The following is a 21,362-nucleotide window of genomic DNA, read 5'->3' as shown; positions in this document are numbered from 1 at the left end:
AATGGGAGTAGCCGAAAGAAGAAAAAGAAGGTGAACATGAACAGTTAATGGAACTCTGATTATTTCCAGAAAACAGTCATTACCTGCATCCAAATACTTCTGTAAAGATTCTTCAAGAGACGGTACTGGCAACGAAGGGAGAGAATTCTGGTACTGAAATGTTCTCTCCTTTGGCGGCTCAACCATTTGACTGTTCATGCTTCTTGGGAAAATGTTTTCAATACTGGAAAAGAAAGGATCTATATTTATCAGAGTTATAATTCATTTCAAAAATATGCCAATGACTAGATTAGTGCTGGGAGGTATACCAGTTCGTACCAAAAACTGTTTTTTATTTTTGTTATGATATGGATTTTTCTTATACTGCAACACCGGTTTAAATAGCCTAAACAACGTTTGGAACGTGGCGCAGTGGGAAAATGTTTAAGGGAGGACCTTTTTCACTGCTACACCGCTAAACACGTGTTAGTGGAGGTATTAGAGCAGTGAAAATGGACAGAGAACATTCCGAAACTGAAGCTGTAGCAGACGATAAAGTTTAACACAGAAGAACTATTGCCGAAAAAAGGGGCAGTGTCTGTTGTATGGAGATTTTGGTTTTAAAAGGTCGGACGTGGACCAAACAACTATTTACTGCAAATGCTGTGGAGCTAAAGTTGTTGCCGGAGGTGGCAACACAAGCAATTTGCTGCACCACTTTAGCCGCAAACATGCTTTTGGAGTACCATGAATGTATGGAACTAAGATTGGCACCCTCCACGTCCTCAGGTAAAAGTGAAAAATCTAGAGCACACTCTAGTCAGATGTTACTTGTAGACGCATTTGCTAAAGGTACTGCCTACGACAAAAAAATCAAGTGGTGGATCAAGATAACCAACGCCATTACAATCCATATAACTAATGTGTCAGTGGACAGAAATTGATAACATTAACAGAAAGTGTAGTTGGTTTACAAAAATTATTTACCCTTTATTCCTTTTTTAAGACATGTTCAGTGCAATACAACTTTTGACAAGCACCTCTGGATATTTTACGAAGTCTAAATGCCTCTTTGGATGGTTAAAAATATGTTGTCAAAATTATTGCTTAAGTTGTTTGCAAAATTTGTTCAATAAAAAGGTTCTATAATTTGACTACAACTGTCATGCAATGTGATTCCTTCTCTTCATTAGTGCCACCCCCTTGAAAACTATCACTTTATGGGGCCATGCAAACCTGTATTAAAACTTGTGTGCACATTAAAATGTTTTTTTGTACAATGTACAATTCTCATGACAGTGGAATAGGTTATTCTTAGCCAGTCTGCTGCAGTAATTGCAGTGGAAAATGTGGTTAACATCCACTTATGCATGGGGAGAAAAATACCGTTGAATACCGTGAAACTGGTATAATTTTGAAAAATATCGTAATATAGAATTTTGGTCATACCTCCCAGCCCTAGACTAGATATAAAACTACTATTTTCTCCATTTCTAATGCAGCTATACTTAAAATAATGCATGTTTGCATGAATCAAGTCTGTAAAAAATGTATGAATAAACCTGAATGGCCAAATAAGAAAAACAATACTATGAAAATAAAATAAGAAGATAAATATTACTTTATGGTAATGATAACCATACACTATAGTTCATCTAAATGTACACCAATGTACAGAACTATAACTCAACAATAATTATATTTTTTTAATGGAGTAATGTACTGCTATATAGTACCACTGATGACAACAAAACACCTTATAATACATAAAACAGCATGGTAGAAATCCAAAACGATAAAGCAAAAAAACATTTTAAATGTTGCTTCTTTACAAAAAAATATTTTGTATTCCTGGAATGTCTTTATACCCTTATAGCAGGGGCATTTATCTGTCATCATATTTGTATCTGATGTTACATTTAAAAAAAAGTTGTATCTTCTTTCCTACAATTGTTTCAAACTTTCAGTTCTAAACATTCTGTAAATGAATGAAATGAAGCAACCAAAACAAAGAAAGTATAAATTATGAGAAACCAGAAGATTGAAATCCTGGATTTGTAAAACTCAACACCTTAACTAAAGTCAGTTGTAGTAGTGCTTTTGCCTCAGACAGAATGGTGGGGATATTCTGCATCTGCCACTAACCAACTCTGCTTAGAAAAACCCTTCCATCCAGCTGGTACAGTATGAAGCAAGAACAACAGAAATATTTTTGTTATACAAATGCATGTACAGTATTTATAAGAACTTGCGGGGGTATTCATTGATATTGTTTTTATTTAAGACCATCATGAAATGTATCATGAAAAAGTTTAAAATAATTTAAATTAAAAAGAATAAAAAAATACAAAAAAGTAATAATTTCAAATGCACTTTTTCTGCAATATATTAGAAAATATCATTAAGTCTTTTCTTAAAAAAAAATTACAAACCTTAAGAAAAAATGGTTGTCAAGGTTGGTCAAAGTACAAAAAGAGCTTTAACTTGCTTTGTTAACTGAATTTTAAAATCCTCAAGTGTAGGTAATGCTATTTATTACACTTTTAGATTTAAGCACAACTTTAGGCAAAATCAGTCATAGTGTCCTATTACACACGCTGAAGAATTAGTGCTGGGTTGCTATGAACTTGTGAGTTACATCTGATGTACCTCAAGACTCAGTCTTAGCACCAGTTCGATTTTGTTTTCTTTTATTTTGTTCCATTTTCTTTTATCTTTATACTAGGGGGCTCCGCCCCCTGCACGCTTCGCTCGCCAACCCCTGGCGTTGGGGTATGACAAAGAGTGAGATGTATGAATTAGATATAGAATAGTGTGCACGTTTGGATGATTCCTATAGAAATAAAAAATAAGAGTGTTTGGCATAGAGTAATGTTTTATTGGAATATTTCTTTGTAAACAACATTAGTAGTAAAGATGGTGTCTTGTCCTTGAATGAGTCTTCCTTGGCATGGATCATTTATAACTTTAACTTTAACGTCAGATGAACGTCGAACACGTGAGAAGGCAACATAAAGTTGTCCATGTCCAAAAACGGGTTCAGAGAGGTAGATGCCAACCTTGTCCATGGTTTGTCCTTGTGATTTGTTGATGGTCAAGGCAAATGCAGGTTTAATGGGGAACTGTCGGCGTTTCAATGTAAAAGGTAATTCTAGGTCAGAACTCGTGAGGTCAATTCTAGGAATGAGAACAGTATTGTTAGCATGTGATCCTGTAAGAACTGTTGCTTGAATAACATTGTGTGTCATGGTGTTGACGACTAACCGTGTGCCATTGCATAAACCCTGTTTAGTGTTAAGGTTTCTTAATAGCATGATTATTGTTCCGTTTTTAAGGGTAAGGTTGTGTTGTGGTAATCCGGCCGGGTTAATAGTGTTCAAATATTCTAAGGGGAAATTCAGATGTTCATTGTCGTCATCAGAGTCAACTTTGTCCGAGCTTAGAAAGAGCCGTGCCTCTCCAGGAAGTAATGAAATGACCTGGTTATTAATGTGATTAACATTAATATTTTTTGGACATAATATAGTGCGTTGTGTTAAAAGGGGTATTTGGTCTAATGTGATTGCTGTTCCAAATATCTCCGTAACTAAGTCGTCGCAGATAAAGGATTGTGGAATTGTAATAATATCTGGGTGAAGTCCATCTGTATTGGTGAGTGTATCATTTCCCAGTTGTAATAGCCAATTGTTATATTCTGGATCTGGACATCGCATGTTTTGTACTAACTGTATTGTTTGAAAGCAATGCCAATTGTCTGCGTATTTTAAGGTGGACTGAACAATAGCTGAGCGCATGGCATGTGGAACAATAGCCAAGCATTGTCTAAAATCTCCTCCTAATAAAAGTACTTTTCCTCCAAAGGGAATATTATTATTCATCAACGTTTGTAGAAGTTTATCAATGGTGTTGAGTAAGTGACTGGATGCCATTGTACATTCATCAATAATTAACATTTTCGCAAGACGGATGTCTCGGGCATTGCTACTGTGAATGTTCATAGTGGATACCGATGTCTCTGTGATTGGGACCGGTATTTTGAATAAGGAGTGACATGTACGACCATTTATTAACAAATTTGCTGCCACTCCGGTTGTAGCAGATGCGATAATCAACTGTTGTTTTGCAGCAAAGAAATGTATAAGTGTTTCATAAAGGTATGTTTTTCCGCTTCCTCCAGGGCCGTCAAGAAAGAAGCATTTGGGTATAGGGCTGTTGTCCTCCGTGGCATGAATAATTTTGTGAAAAGCAGCAGATTGTAATTCATTTAAAGAGGAAAGCATAGTTTGTGCAATTTGTTCTTCTTGTTGGAGATCAATAGTTGTGGAATTTATATCCGGTAAGGAATCTGGAACATTTGGTAAATGGAAGTTATCCAATGTATACCCAAGGAGCATAAGAGCTAAGCGAATGTCGTTTAGTGCATAGGCTTCACAGTCGATGCAGGAATCATTTGTCTCATGAAGCTTGTGGCAAATATCTTCAATCATTCCCATTTTGTTTGTATTCCAGAGGGTGAAAGGATCTGATGGGTTTGAGAAGGCACAGATATAAGCAAATAGTTGTCGAACTTGACATGGCATTGAATAGGATATCGCATCGTGTAGAGTTTTTTGCCAAATTGTATCATCTAATAAATATCCTTTGTCATTTACCGCCTGTTGGAATGTCTGACAGAGTTTGATGGTGCAGCCATCTCGTACAGTTTTAATGTCGTGAAATGATGTAGCTCCGGTTTCATGTTGAAGAAGTAATCGAAGGTAAAACCTTTCAGGTTCTTTAATAATGACATTATCACCGTGGTGATGTCGTTTTCTCCAGAAAGTGCCATTGTCAATCCAAACATAGTGAAGAGGAATTTCCCAATATTTCCAACGGTGAGCGTTGGGATCGTTTTGATTGAGTTTAAACCACGCGGTTAGTTTAGTATCTTTTGTGGCTGCTCTCTTTGCCGCTTGTAGCTCATCACCTGCATGAAAACAGACAGTTTGTTCGTGCTCCAAATGAACTGGCAAGCGACATATTGTGTGGCTCTGATGGTGCATAGGAAAGCAAAATATTCTCCAAATGGCCTCTGGAGCACTGACGTATCGTGAATCAACATACATTCGAGTTTCATCGTGAGCATTCGTTTCAGATATGGAGACGTTAGCACAATCGTGTCCCTTGTATACGTATTTGAATAGATATTTAACGCTTTTTACTGTAGCGCAGCTCTCCACATTTATATGGCAGTTGTAGCGTAAACATAAATAAGGATTGTATGGTACGACCCAGCTATTGTCAATTGAATGACCTTGACGAATTTGTAATTGACTTGTTTTTCGTCTTCTATATTTAGGGTATCCATTTATATTACCAAGTGTAACGTCTTGGAAGTCTTTGGGGAAGCCTTTTGAACATTTGCCATTAAGCATACATGGACTGTTTGGATTTGTAGCGCCACATGGTGAATGAATCATATTTTTTATAACAATTTGAAAGAGGCGTGGAGAGGTGTCACGGTCTGGAATTTCAGCTTTGACTATTTTATCGATGTCAGATTCAGTGCGTATTTTTGAATCCTCATCAAGTATTATTAATATATGGGCGTGTGGTAAACCTCTCTTCTGAAACTCGATAACGTGGATAATGGCTGTGACAGTTCCAAATAGAGATTTTTATTTGATATCTTGTAGCAGGTTATACAGTTTAAGTCTAAAGACTCTTGCAACTAAATCAGGACGATGTTCGACTCTCTGCCAGGGCATAAGATTAGTTGTAATTTCTGTCCATTTAGGATTGCAGGTCATAGTGATAAACAGATCAGGTTTTCCAAATCTTCTTACGATAGCCATGGCATCTTGGTAATGTTGTTGCATATTGCGTGGGCTGCCTTGAAAGGATGATGGTAGAATAACAGGTTTTCCAGCAGGGTGCTCCATGACGTCAGCATCACGATTAATGTAGTCCATTAGTGATTTGTATTTATCGGCTCTAAGTGAAGGCTGGTTGTTTTTTATCCACTGCAGATCATTTGATTCCACTCGAACATAAACGTCAACGATGTATTGTTGAGTCAGCTTTCCTGCATTGAGTAATGGATTAAAGTCGTCCCTTACTGAGAGTCTGTAGGAGAAATATTCTTTCATGGATACACGTGATCGTTTCTGTGCCTGATGTTTTTTAAATCTTGAAATTGTAGCACTCCATCCTTCCTGTCCAGTTGGAAATAATATGGGGTATGTTAAAGTATCAAGAAGCGGAAAGCAAATGTCTATGCGTTGGAATGTAGGTTTGTTGTTTTTATCAGGACGTAAATGTAGAACAATATCTCTGTGAAATGGAGGCTCCACATCTTTATTTTGAAAGACAATTGCCACTCCATTAACGACGGGAAGATTGTATCGTCTTGGATCTTGTTCTTTGTCCTTTATCAAGACTAAAGCAATTGTAGTTGCTGCTATACCTTCTGCATTTGCTTTTGTATTGACCTCCTTTTCAACTTCATGTAGCACTTTTATAGACTTAGCTAATGGGTGATTGTTTATGACATGAGTGATGTTTCTCATTATAAGCTCTGTGCATTGTTTGTTTTCAGGAAGGTTCATTCGTTGATAGATTGCCTCATCAGGATCTAGGATGTAGATTTGTGCATATTTGCGTTGTTGATTTGTTTCAGGGTGCACTGTTCCAATGCGATGCAATATTTGTCCACATATGCGAAAGCATTATGGGCCATTGCCTTTTGGTGGCCTGATATGTACTCCGGTAGATGCAAAAGCAAATGAACTATTGTAGGATCTAATGCAGTTCATAAAGTTTTTACTTTCAGGCACATCGTTAGTTATAAGCTTCTGTAGATATTCAGGATATGAATGTAAAGGAGGCAGTCTAACTTGACCCTTTTGACAACAACGTGTAAATTCATTATTTGTATTGCCAGTTGTTTCTTCTGTGAAGTTAAGTGAATGACAATGATTGCAAATGACATTCATTAATCCCAATGAATTTTCCTCAATAGTGTACTCATTATTGAATGCGTTGTCAGCCAACTGGCGTAAGCGTTTAGCAGGTGTCTGGCGTTGATGTCCGCGACGGGCATGTTTTGCTTGTGGCGTTTGAGTGCCGCGTTGTTGCATGTCCATTATTTGTGACGCACTATTTTTTTTTTGATTCGCCTCCGCCTTTCTTAAAGTCCTTTTCAGTCTACGTCGTGCATTGTTTGTATCGAGCCTTGTCCGTTTTTGTATGTCGGTCAGTTGAGCTTTCTGCTTTTGGAGTCTTGCTTGCTTGTTTTCTGGCAGTTCCTATGCGCGTTGTATACGTCTCCGTTCATTTATTCTGTCTCTTCGCTCTCTTTTTTGTATGTCTGAGACGCGAGCTCTTTCGGTCTGAAATCGTGCTTGTTTCGATGCAGCACTTTGAGACGCGCGCTGTATGCGTCTGCGTTCATTGTGTCTGTCCATTTGGGCACGTCTCTGTAACGGGGTTACTTGAGCTTTGCGTTTTTTGATCCGAGACATTTTTTCACCCGGAGTTTCCGAAGCGCGTTGTATGCGCCGACGTGTATTTTGTTGTTTCATTCGGGTTCGTGTGTTTGGTCCCGTTATCCGATCCAAATCGTTTTGTACCCGTGACCGTGTATTCATGACTTGTTTGTTCCTCAGCATGCGAAATATGGATAAGTAATAAGGAGGATCGCACTCACTGTTAATATGTATCCTTTTCTGCAGTTGAATGGTTAATAGTGCTTTATTGTAAGGAGATCCACCTATGCTGACACCTATGCTGCCTAGTGTGAAGGTTTTGAGATGACCTATGTTTAATATGGACGTTTCCTTTAGAAATGTGTCTTTGGGTGTCACTTCTTATTGATGTGGGGTGGGGGGGGGGGGGTGTGTGTGGGTGAGGATTGTTGTTGCGTGAGCGTCTTCTTTCTTTTTGTGTTCCATGGGCTTGTTGTATCCCCCTCTTTGTGTGTGTCCCGTCCGTTGCTTGTAGGGTGTGTGGGGTGGTTTTGTGTTCTTTTTTTTGGTGTTCCTGTGGCTTGTTGAATCCCCCTCTTGGTGTGTGTCCCGTCCGGTGCCTGTAGGGGGGGGTTGCCTTGCTGTTGGGCGCGAGCGTCTTCTTTTTTTTTGTGTGCTAGTTTCGTGTGCATTGGGTTTCGTGCGGCGCTGTGCAGCGCCTGCGTTTGACTACTTTTTTCTGTGCATTTTCCTTTTTTCCGTGCTGGCGGCGCCTCATTTCTTTGACTCCTTTTTTCTGTGCTCTCTCCTGTTTTCTGTGGTCTTGTCCGCCTCTCGCGGCCCCTCATCCGCCTCTCGCGGCCCCTTATTTCTTGGGGCGCCTGCACAGTACGTCTTTTTGCGGCTACGGCCCATGGCCGGATGTCCCTGCGTCCATCCGGTTTAGCATTCTCGGTTAGTAATATGGACAATTCAAAAAAACAAGTGGATATTTTTTGATTTCTCTGCTAATGACATCTGACTAGTTTTATGAAAAAACAGCATGGTATGCCTCGAAACAGGTCACTAACCTTAATGAGGCAAAGCAGCAAATTAGTAAAAATTAGCTATCCTTAAATTCAGATTAAAGTTGTTCAGTTGGTTGGGAATTCTATAAACAGTAAGACAATAATAACTATTTACTGGAAGGGCCTTTCAATTTGTTCAGGTACAGAAAAGCAACTTCATAAAGTTACATCAAGCAGAAATGACTATCACAGTAAAACCTTGATAATTCGTTACTCGGTTAACCATCCGTCTCTATTAACCATCAGCGCCTACCTATTACTGTACTACTACTGCTGCATGATACGCTGTGAGCTCTGCACATTGGAACAACTCTCCCTTTTGCTAGCACATAGTGTTGTTCCCCAGCACCACGTGTCGTGTTTTCAAATCACAGTGTCAGTTACATACCTTCAGCTTTAATAGCATTTCATAGCTTTTTTCTTTTGTTATAATTAAACTACTATACATTGTTATGGCCGATAAACATATGTGTGTGGTGTTGGACTTGTCACAAAAAATTAAAATTATTAAACGTTTACGAAACAGCAAAAGTGCTTCAAGTAATCAATTTACTGAATAGGAAGAGCAATAGTGAATGAATGATATTAAACATGATGCCAACAAAACTGAAAAAGTGTTGAAAATGGAAACCACTGACAGTAATGTTATTTTGTATTAATGTTAATGTCCTTCTACATTGTAATTTTCATTTTAAATTCTGTTATATTATGTTTTGTTAATATATTGTGATGTGCAGGCAGCGTGTGATGTGCTATGCAGGAGTAGAAAGAGCAGAATGCTGTGCAAGTGACTGGACTGGCTGAAGGGCTTCTGCTGTATAAGGGGAGGAAATGCCTCTTAGGAGATGAGTGACAGGAGAAGTTAGAAGAAAAAGGAAGGTGCGGTAGAAGGAGGTTTTGAGTAGGGAGTCGGGAGACAATAAGCAGGAGTGTTTGCAGTATAGAGGAAAAACGAACGTAAGTCGCAGGAGTTAAACTGATTGGTAGGGAAAGCTTTCTTTTATTGTTTTGGAGGTAGCCCAGATAACGGAGTATAAGACAGGGCACCGTTTGTTACGGAACAAAGATTCCAAGTAAAATGTAGAAAACTCCAGTACATATATCTACCTCCGAGTTGTAATTGCTTATTATGCTAGTCATTACAATATTATACAAATTATTAATTGTGTTAATACTATATTATATTCTGTTAATAAAGTTTTTTTTTGTAAATAAAAACAACTATTCACTAAACTAATCTACTGTATATCATTTTTAAAGTAGCTGTTCTGTTATCTGTCTTATCTCTTATCCGTCACGGCCTTGGCCCCGACCCCTGACAGATCATCAAGGTTTTACTGTATTAGCCTCAAGTCAGGCTTTACAAAGTATTCTATGCACCTATCTGATTATATGCTTATGTTGCTTCCTTGTAGAATTCCAGAATATTAGTGAAACATGACCACCCTGTCTAAACCCATGCTGACTACTGACTAATACACTCATTCTTGAGCATCTCTCACTTGTGATATATGTTACGCTTACTGGCCTATAGTTACTTGGATCAGCCTGAGGGCCTTTTTTATGTAACTGGACAAAAGCTGCTGCATTCCCCTCTGTTGAAATTATACCTGTGTGTAGTCATTTTTTAAAAAATATGCATTAAGGATTTAGATACAGTTTGTACTCTCTAACCTCTTTAACTCCTTGTGCTCTTTTAATTTCAGCCTTTTTAATTTAAGCATAACTTCACTTCTCTTTCTACAATTTCCAAATCACTGTGTATGTTCTTAATAGTTCCTGTAACTGCTGGAGGGTTATTAACTTTTTTGAATGTAAAAGCATCTTTAGTTCACTGTTACTATTTCTAATATACTTCATCTTCTCTTTGACCAGTCTTTTACTACTAAAAAACTGATAGTTTCTTTGGGTTATCCTTCATGTTTTCTTCCAATCTTTCACTACAAATGCTTTTTAATGTTTGTTAATCATAATATACATTTTAACTCTTGCACTCATAAGTATGCATGAGTCAAAAATTTTGTTGTATCAAATTTCATGATACATAACATTGCTAATATGAAATATGGCCTTGTATTATGAATTAATCTCTTTACCCCAGGACTAAAAAGAAACACAAAGGCAAATGAAAATGTCTTTTCTCAAAAGAACTGATTTAAAAAAAAAGATTGAAAAACTAGAAGTAAGGTATAATATGTAAAACTGATTTTGCTTTAGCGAAACAGTTACTCAATGTCTGTAAAAAGCTGTGAAGGTGAAAATTGTTTACTGTACATGAATGTGGGCTAAGACCGCACACAACCTTAATTTAGTGAGTCGCATTCTCGGACAAGTATGGCAAATTGCAATATTGCTTCACCACTGCATCCACAGAGGCTTGTTTTCAAGTTGAGCTCTATTAGGACTGCACAAACTTATTGCACTGGAACAGTTCTTACGATATACTCAAATGCTACTGGAAGCAGAAGGCTGTAGTTACTACAGCTGTCACAGGCCACATATATGAGAATGAGTGCTTGAGACTTTGATATACATTGCACTGATACTGATTTAGACATGCTAGTGCTTTTATATATATATATAGAAGATTATAGCAAGGATGAACTAAATAGCACTGGATTTGCATTGCTCTTAACACTAATCCTTCATTATGGCGGTGAGAGTAAGCCACCAAATTCCCACTGCTTGCTCTTCTGGTCAAATCACATGTCTGTCCCTGCTTAGTCTAAACCCAGTGAGTGAGTTGTTTCAGCTGTGGAGGACACTTTCACAAAGCAGCGGTCTAATCTTCACACAGAGTACTGACATTCTCAATTTTCTTAAAAGTTAACCCAACATTATAAATTCTACATAACTTCAGTCAGGACCCACAGCTAAGGGGTGAGTAAGGCATTCAAGAAGGAAATAAAACCACAGCCATTACTAAAGCCCCAGTATTGGTAAGGTTATCCCAGTTAATATCTGGATAATTAATATTGCTACTACCATATTATAAACTGCGCTATGAAAAAAGGTCATACAGAAAGACTATTTCCCCACAGGGATTAACAAAGTATATCAAATCAAAATAAAAAAAAAGTATCCCCCTCTAAACTAGTTTGTTTTTTTTGTATATTGTTAAAAAATTTTACTGTATATTGAAAATACAATCTGCATTGAGGGATCCTGAACAGATTCCCCAAATCAGGCCTTTATCCATAATGCTTTCCAGTTGAATCCACATATCCTCCCCTCCCATTTAAAGCAATCATACAAGCATTTTCTCCTTTACATAAATAGCTGCCCCCGTGTCTGCGTGGGTTTCCTCCGGGCGCTCCGGTTTCCTCCCACAATCCAAAGACATGCAGGTTAGGTGGATTGGCGATTCTAAATTGGCCCTAGTGTGTGCTTGGTGTGTGGGTGTGTTTGTATGTGTCCTGCAGTGGGTTGGCACCCTGCCCGGGATTGGTTCCCTGCCTTGTGCCCTGTGTTGGCTGGGATTGGCTCCAGCAGACCCCCGTGACCCTGTTTGGATTCAGCGGGTTGGAAAATGGATGGATGGATGGATAAATAGCTGCTCTCCCACCATTTGGATTTTGCCTGTTTCACAAAAAACGTGTATTCCTTTATGTTATATTTACCCACAACCCTCCAATTTAGCCAGGTTTCTGTTATTGCTACAATATCATAATTATTTTAAGCTACAGTACATCATTCCAACTCAGTTACTTTATACTTGATTATCCTACCATTAAAAATTTTTTAAAGTACTACTCATTTTACTTTGGCATATTAACAGTGTGCTTATTATTTCAAAGTTACCATGCATGTCTATATCAGTGTTACTATCTGTATTACATTTGGATTGATATTATTGGATTCTAATTAAGAACTGATGTAAACAAACAACTTTAAAATGATTATCTCATGAATATTTTAATTCCCATTTTTCTTATATAACTTACTAGCTGTCCCCCATGGCTCCGCCTGCATAGTAGTGAAACTGGACAGTGAGGAGGGCCCTGCCCAGCTCCCTACTCCTGACGTCAGACATCCTCCTCCCCTCGGCCCGGAGCCTCAGTCTCTGATTAGCGTGAATATATCGCTCCTGCAAGCGAACTATGATTATTAGCATGATGAGAGAAGTCACTAAATGAACTGGAATGTTCATGCAAATTACAGAAAAAAAACAGATCTAAATCCATTAAGTAATTCTCTCATTCGCTAACTAAGCAGAGTTAAGGTTACTCCCAGAGGCTGGCGCGTAAGTAAGGAGGCCCTGCCCCCTACCCAGCAGCCCACTGCATCTCCCTCAGATTCGCGCAAATAAATTGGTACCACAAGTGAACTATGATACTAAGTGTGAAGAGAGAAGTCACAAAATCAATCGGAATGTTCACGCAAATTATTGAAAAATACCCGAACTAAATCTGTTAAGTAGTTTTCTTGTGAAAAGCGGACTGGCATACATACAGAGAGACTTTGGATATTATATAGAGAGAGATATCATGATATATAGTACAATCTCAAGAAGGAAGCATTTCTAAAATTGTAATAATACATACAAAGTACTGTAGATGGCACTAGGTCTTTCTCAGTGGAATTGATAAAATATCATTATCAATTACACATTAAGCAGTAGACCCTCATCATCTACTTCCAGAATAATGGATGCCAGGCCAAGAAGTGCTTTGGGCAGTGAGATGGTCTCGATTAAAAAGACTTCGACTTTACTCTTCTCCCAGTAACTGTGACCTCAAAATGCTCATTGTAAACTGAGATTTATTTGCTTCTACTCTAACATAAACTTGGCTGAGATAAATGTACTTTATGTTACCATTTACTTAACAGTATTAAGTGCAATAAGAAATTAACATAAAGTATATCTCTCCCTCAAACCATTTTCTGAACATGCTTATTTCTATTCATACACATCATATGTGTGCACTGTATATTTGTACATGATGCAAAGTGTTCTGAAATTTTTGTTTTAATGGTATTTTTAAAAGGGGATGATGGCTCAGTGATTAGCACCCATTCAAAGCCTGCTACCAGATGTTGTTTGTGTGTACATTCCAGGTTCTTTTCAGGTCTGCATTGTATTTTTCTCCAGTTTTTCTTACCCTTTACCAAAGATGTGTATATTTAGCTAGCAGAGGACTACAAAATGACACTGTGTGAAGTATGAGTACGGGCGTGAGCATGTCCTTCAGGCCCTCCACTCCAACACTTTCTCCTACTTTGCACCTAAAGGAAGGCTCTGTGGCTGGGTGTTTCTACCTCACACCTCCTGCAGAACGGTTTCAAACTCTTGTCCGATGTGCCTATTAGTAAATGTGTACAAAGCACTCTGATCTTGCCAGAGTGGGGTATGCTGCTGAGAAGCAGCCCATGTGGAAGTATGGATGAGTCTGCGCAGGAATAAACTAGTGCCCCATACACACCTCTGGTTTCAGTCGTGTGCCTGAAGCTGCCAGTAGGCTGCAACTGCCAACCTGTGCAGTATTGCTAAGAATTAAACAAATGCAGAAAATGAACCTGAATGCATTGTCTCTTTGTACTGTTATGCACAGTGCATTTAAACCACTGCTGGATAATAGCCTGAACTGACATGTTACCGATTACAAACTTTCTATGGTAATGCCCTCAATTAAAACAGCAAAATGAGATAAATATTGTTTGACAAAATGGCATATGGCTGCCAGGGTTGGAAACACAACCTCTCCTTTAGTGCGCCATCTATATGGCGTATTCAAAAACAATAACGGCTATTAATATTTAGGCAGTTGTGATTCACTGACACTGCATGCGACCCTTCACAAATTACAGAACCACCGGCTATGCTACCTATAAAAAAGCAATCAAAGAATTACAGCCATCTTAAAGAGAGGGATGCAGCTGCTGATCCGCGCCTTTAGGTTTGGCAAATCCTGTTGGGTCTGCAGTTTTATACTTTCAGTGCAGTGCGTTATATTCTGCATGTCCTTTACTTAAGTTCTTATGCATGAAATGACTGAAGTTGTCAAAAGTTACACTAGATAGTCATAATGACGCACAATCCTCCGTTCTCCTTTTTCACACTTACCCTTTTTATTCCAGTTAGTCCACTGCACAACAGCCTGCCGCAGTTTCGTATAGTGCATATTATTTCCGTACCCTCAGTCCCAGACAATAACGTTACCTTTCCCCTAGTAACCCTTGCCACCCGCCCAGAAGGCGGGGCGACTCCGGAAGAGGCGGGGTCACTCGCAGGAAACGGCTCGGCTTGTAAGCGAGGAGAAGTAAGACAGTCCGAAGTCAGGTACGAGTGGGATTTGTAGGCACACTCAGTGCTTCTGACGGTTTGGTAATTGTGCTCACTTATTTTGGGGATTTGTGGAAGTGCTATTTGTAAAACACGCACTTTTACGTTTCATATGGATGTATCGGCATTTCCTGTTTGTCAAGGTTTTGCATGTAACATTTTGCTCAATCCGCATAAAAGCAATTAAAGATTAGGATGGGTGTCGTAGAGCTCTGTATGCAGTGCGATAGCCAAGTGTCAGTTGTGGATGAATGATCCTTTCAAGTATATATTAAAAAAGAGGTTAACATTTTGACATAAATCTTCGAATTCAGGTTGAAAAGTTAAAAGTTTTCTTCTGTTTGTCTTAGTGTGAGATGCCCCATTGCAAACTCGTATTTCCCATACCAACGTGGAGGCAGGAAAAATCCCACCCCTCTTTCGCGTAGATACGGGGTGTGCAGTAGGTTAGAATAAACTAGACAGGGTTCTCTGCACTTGTTTGTAAGGACTGACACTCGGGCTGTCCGTGTTGTCAATTGTGCAAATCAGTCTTACTTAAAATAGAAAAGTTTACGGTGTGCGTTTTGGTAGTGATTGAAACACTACGGCGGAATGCAGATGGGCGTTTGGAAGCTGCCTGTTTGCTAAACTTGCATTTTCGATTACTTTTCAAGGGAAAAAATGAAGTTGTGTACTGATCTGCATGAGAAGGTGAATCTAAAAATCACTTTCTTTGAAATAACACCTATACCACATTTTGTTATACCTGCCGAAAAATGACCGTTGTGTATTAATCTGTGTAAGAAAGTAACTCCAAAAATCACTTTCATTAAAATAACACCCTACCACATTTTGTTATACCTGCCGTTCCAGTTCAGGAATGAACCCCGGATCAACCTCTACAAACTTAAATTGCACAATCAGCTTGTTGAGCAAATCGTTCTCGTTTAAGTGAATAGAAGGATCTTATTAAAATTTTCAAGGTGTGCCAACCTTTTAATGTGTGCAAAGCAGTACAAAAATAACGTCCCTTTTAAGATACGTATATACCACACGACTATAAGGAGCCCTCACATCTCCTTCAGCCCAGTACACAACAGCTGGTTTTCAAGATTATGGTGAAATCTTTGTGCCACAGGTAGGTCAGGTTGGGGATCATGCACCAGTACAATGCGTTGCCACCACCGCAACACACAACAAAACAGCTCAGGATCCCGGTTGGCAACCCCTCAAGCAGACACACGGTCCAATCCCCATCCCAGAAATGACCATCTGTTGGCCACAGCCAAGTGTTACGTGGGCATCCCCTTGACCTGGTCCAGCTGCTTAGGGTCCTCAATAATGAGGATCCTGCTAGCTGGATCACCCTTGGAGAATCGCACCGCATGGCTATAATGCTGTAACTGACACTCCCTCACAATGCAGGTAATGTGCCTCATTTGGGACTCCATGGTTATTTGACACAAAGCCAAACTAGTGGTATTCTCCGAAGAGACAACGGTACCAAAGGTGTCAGGTCTTCATCTCAGGTCATTGGGTAGTGTCCATGTGTCGCAACCATATAGCAAAACGGTAAGCCCCAGGAGTCTAAAGACTTGGACCTTCATCCTTTTGCAGAGATATCGGGGAGCGCCACACACCCCTTTCCAGCGACCTCATGACCCCCCATGCTCTCCCAATCCATCTACTGACTTCATAAGAAGCATCGCCAGAGACATGAATGTCGCTGCTAAAGTAAGTAAACCTCCCAACAAGGCAGGCATTCTCTCAGCAGACAGACACACTGCTGATGGCTGTGCCCAAGGGGTCATTAAAGGCCGGGATATTGGTTTTTATCCAGGACACTCGCAAGCTCAGACACTCAGACTCCGGCAGGTAGCAATCAAAAGGCCTGATATCTCATTTATAAAATTTTGCATGGATTTGAGCATGAAGATATGTGTACAGCAAAAAAAAATTGATTTATAATATATAGCTTGCACACATTTGTAAGCAATTTACCCTTTATGAATTGCAACCATCCTGCAAATGTGCATGTGTGAACACATCTTGAAGCCAACCAATTGTCACCCAGAAGCAGCCTGTGTTAATCAGCACTGTACATATGCAATCACGATGCTGCAGACTTTCATTGGCTTGTAGAGCAACTTCCCTCTTGATGCTTCAAGACACAGCCATACCTGCATTTGAAGAATCTTATGGTGCCCTGCACAGCTGAGCGTGTTAAGAGCATGTGCAGCATTATAGCACCTCCCCTGTGTGTTCTGGGGGCCAAGGAAAGGCTTAAGGCTCCAGCATCTTAGTGGGTAGTCACTATCACCTGGCATATGTAATGACATGATTGTTGTTGCCATGAATAGTAAATAGGCAATGTGAAAAACTGAGGGCCCGGCTAGTTCCTTTACCAAGAAACCTGCCATTGCGTATAGAACCATCAGCAAGCTGACTGTCAAAGCTACTTTACCTTAAAATAAATTAATCATGGGTTAACCCAGGCCACAGAGCCACAATGTTTGTAATCGCAGGTAACTTGTGCATTAATGGAGTGTAACTGCTTATGGTTATCAAAAGTAGCTTCATTCTCACTAGGTACCCTAAATGCAATATGAGCACAGTCAATAGTTCTGATTAGGTTAGGAAAACTGGACACTGCTGCAATTTGCCTTTTTATGTTGGCGAAAACATATTGTGATTTATGCATGTAAGACCCACACTGTACAAAAACTGAATGTAGTGCCTCGTTAGTCAATTAATGACTTCCAGCTCAGAAGGCATAATTGAAATGAAGCTGGGCTGAGATATTCCTGACTACTTTGTTGGCCCATTCTCTGAGAGTTGACAACAGGTAGTCTACATAAACTGACAAAAAACAAAACAATTCTTCACTGCAAATACAAAGCATTGGCCCTCTTAAAAGGAAACTAAAATAGTTTGTACATCATATTCATCGATTTTGAGGTTTAATACGTTTGATATAAATTATTGTATGTGTCATTTAGTGAGATTGACTGCATTTCCCTACTTTGTCAAGAATGTTGTCGTTACTCAGTTTCTCCAAAATGTTGCATATATATATATATATATATATATATATATATATATATATATATATATATATGCAAACTTTCCAGTCAAGCTTTGTTTTATAAATGCAGACTTTTGTGTAGAAAGTGCTCCTGGTTTGCATTGACTGGAAGATTTTAACAAACTCCCAGTGATGCCCTTCATGTTCCTTTTTTTTTCTGGCACATTACAAACTTTCAGAAGGGCAAACTGAACAGCCAAAAGACTCCCAGTAGAGCCTGTCTTGCGTTATGTTAATGTTACAGTGTAGTGTAATGTGTTTACAGAAACATCAAGTGCATATGTGAATGAAACTGTTACCTTGTGCTTACCGTGTGCCACTCATGACTTCTTTTACCAAGTAAATGCAGTAGGTTTTTATTTTTTTTGAAATTTCTGTTGCAAAACTGGCAATCCATACTGTTCATATCTGGTCTAGTTTTAGTTCGTTCATTTTTGAGTGTAAAAAAGTATGCGGTATCCAACACTAGTTTTTAGTAGTACATTTTTAAATGTTCAAAACCAGTAAATGTCAGTTATTTATAAAAAAAAAAAATTGTGTTTCACCACAGTGTTTTAGGTAGCAGAGGTGAGATTTTGGTGGCATGTTGCAGTAATGAGGCATAATGTACAGAAAGCACAAAGGCTGTGGCATTACCCACTCCTGCTTGTAAATTAATACCCTCCATTTTTTTTGTATGTCTATGAAAGACTTTACTTTGACATTGGTTGAAACAACACTTGCCTTTAAATTCTTAGATGTTATCCTGGTGTTTTTAGAGACTTCCTGCAGCATCTTTTGGTCAGCTCTTGGGCTGACTTTTTTAGAACACTTGGTCTAGATAGATTGCCAGTGATTTGAGGTGTTCTCCTTTTGTAGATGATATTTTGGACAATGGAGTGAATCACTACCGCAACTGACACCTGTGTGATTATTTTCATATGTTTTAATTTGTACAGTGTTAATCAATGGAATTAAAAGGTCAGTTAGGATAACTAAGCCGTCTGGGTGTGCAAGGTAAGACTCTGCCAGCAAGCTATTGTGCAAAGGGAAAATGGGCGCAGTAAGTCTGAGCTGGGTGTGGGTGATCTGCTAAGATAAAATGCGGCAAGGATGCACTTTAAAATAGGAACTTCCTATGGGGCGAAACGTGCACATACACTGAATAAAGTAACATCATAAAAAGTGTAAGCAATGTATTAACCAATCATTTTACATGTGAAAGTTTTATAATCATGAATCAGCTCATTTCATGTAGCCACCCTAAAAGATATCAAAATAGATGTATCTCTTTGCTCAAGGAGAGACTCTGATCAGTTTGCTGAAAGGAGGCACTCGCTCTTCGAAGAGAAAATAAAGACGCATTGGTAAGCTTCCTCCTGTCTGGCTACTTGACTCGAAGGGGGGCTCTTTGGGGTCTTAACATCTGCACAAGACCAACCCACGTGACATGTTTGTGATATTTATATAAGACAGAACCCTTCAAGGTCTTTTGTAACGATGAAGTAACTGTTTGCATCTTCTTTGGTTCACTTGAGTCTAATAGCATTTGATGCAATGATAAAGGTTGGGTTGTATTTACATTTTCTGCACAATTGCATTTCTGTTGATTTAAGTTGTACAAATGAGTGCAAAATATGGTTTTCCAATGTTATGTTTAATTAAATCACATGTTATCAGTATGGTTTAAATGGCAATCATATCATCCTTTTGTTCATGCAGTGTGCCTAATTTTTCACACCACTGTAGCTCTAGGAAGGATTCCAAATAATCACAGGGCACATTTACCCAAACAGAGTCAATTTAGATTCCCCAGCCAACATGATAGCATGTTTTGGGACTGGTAAGGGCAATCCATATAATTCAAAGTAGAACCTTTAGATAAAAGGCAAACACTGTGTGGTGACAGTTCTACCCACTGCTGCACTGTGCTGCAAAGAGAAATCCCAACATTATTTAATGAAATGCATTTAAAAGTAAATAGCCTCTAAAAGTTTCTTTCAAACAAAATACTGTTTAATGTCATCTCACCTTCCCTTCTGGTTTTCCTGGGGTGGGTCGTGTTTTTTTTACATTATAAAGACATTTAAATCTTTAGAAGAAGAAACATGAGGGTGTGGGTTAAAAACTCAAACATGCTATAATTGGGGCTAGATGTGGAAAGAAATTGACATTGTAGGGTAATATCAGGTGACATGCATCTATGCAGATAAAAGAATATTTCAACAGCTGAAAGCTGCTAAGTCATGTTTAATACCCAGTAATATATTCCAACACAAGGAGAAAAAATAAACCTATTTAAGTAACTCAATAATAAATCTATTTGCAGTGGATAAATTCTCCCTAAAAATTTTTTTTTTTAATTTTGTGGCTTAATGTTAGGCGAATAAAAAAAAAAACCAACATATACACATAACTGAAACAGGTGGTGAAGGACAATGATTTAACTTCTTGAATGGTCACAGAAGTCCCACATTGACATCATCAAATAAGAATCTCTGATACAGTAGTGTTCCTGTCTGTGGCTCAGGTTTTGTTTCTATAGCAGTGTCCAGGTAGCTTGGTACAGAGAACAAGTTTAAAGGTTGGATGGCCCAGTGATTCCAACAAGATAGCATTTAAATGTTAAACCATGAGTACACACAGGCAGCAGCGGCCTGTATTTATTTACCAAATAAAGGATTCTATGAACACCCGTTCTTCTCAGAAGGGCCTTGTTTTGCTTATAGTGTATTATTTTTCTAGTACAAACGCCTTCCCCCTGCCTCCTAGTAACAAGCTAAAATTTGTATGCAATATGTATATATATATATATATATATATATATATATATATATATATATATATATATATATATATATATACTTCTCAAAAAATTAAAGGAACACTTTTTAATCAGAGTATAGCATCAAGTCAGTGAAACATCTGGAATATTGATCTGGTCAGTTAAGTAGCAGAGGGGGTTGTTAATCAGTTTCAGCTGCTTTGGTGTTAATGAAATGCATGGAGAACATTATGCTGTCTGTAACATTGTTCAGCATGACTGGTTTGGTGGTGGGTCAGTGATAGTCTAGGGAGGCATATCCATGGAGGGACGCACAGACCTCTACAGGCTAGACAACAGCACCTTGACTGCCATTTGATATCAGGATGAAATCCTTGGACCCATTGTCAGATCCTATGCTGGTGCAGTGGGTCCTGGGTTACTCCTGGTGCACGACAATGCCCAGCCTCATGTGGCGAAAGTATGCGGTCAGTTCCTGGAGGATGAAGGAATTGATACTATTGACTGGCCCCCAGTCTCGCCTGACCTAAATCCATTAGAACACCTCTGGGAGATTATGTTTTGGTCCATTCGACGCTGCCAGGTTGCACCTCAGACTGTCCAGGAGCTCACTAATGCCCTGGTCCAGATCTGGGAGGAGATCCCCCAGGACACCATTCGTCATCTCATTAGAAGCATGCCCACCCACCCCCATCCCAGCATTGTCAGGCATGCATACTCAGTAGTCAGCAAAATGGACTAGCCTGTTACATCATTT

General features: G+C 38.9%; 2 protein-coding genes across 3 annotated transcripts in view; one reads left to right on the top strand and one right to left on the bottom strand.

Annotated features, from left to right (window-relative positions):
- crot (carnitine O-octanoyltransferase) overlaps positions 1-14,693 on the bottom strand; it is a 68,992-nt gene extending 54,299 nt beyond the window's left edge. The window contains exons 1-2 of the mRNA XM_028817122.2: positions 14,556-14,693; positions 84-223 (exon numbers count right to left, since the gene is read on the bottom strand). Of these exons, the coding sequence (XP_028672955.2) occupies positions 84-198 (115 nt within the window). The 5' untranslated portion in view covers positions 199-223; positions 14,556-14,693. The remainder of the gene's footprint in view (positions 1-83; positions 224-14,555) is intronic.
- A 28-nt stretch (positions 14,694-14,721) lies between these two features.
- Positions 14,722-21,362, top strand: part of olah (oleoyl-ACP hydrolase) — a 40,857-nt gene continuing 34,216 nt past the window's right edge. The window contains exon 1 of one of the 2 annotated variants that reach the window (XM_028817125.2): positions 14,722-14,771. The gene's annotated coding sequence lies outside the window, so the exon portion shown is untranslated. Of the gene's footprint in view, positions 14,772-17,935; positions 19,188-21,362 lie in introns of those variants that run through there. The other variant, XM_028817127.2, reaches the window with a different exon arrangement.

The sequence above is a fragment of the Erpetoichthys calabaricus genome, chromosome 13, assembly GCF_900747795.2.
Source record: "Erpetoichthys calabaricus chromosome 13, fErpCal1.3, whole genome shotgun sequence".
NCBI classification, from domain to species: domain Eukaryota; kingdom Metazoa; phylum Chordata; class Cladistia; order Polypteriformes; family Polypteridae; genus Erpetoichthys; species Erpetoichthys calabaricus.
Note: the sequence above shows the minus strand (reverse complement) of the source record. Positions and strands in the feature narration are given on the sequence as shown.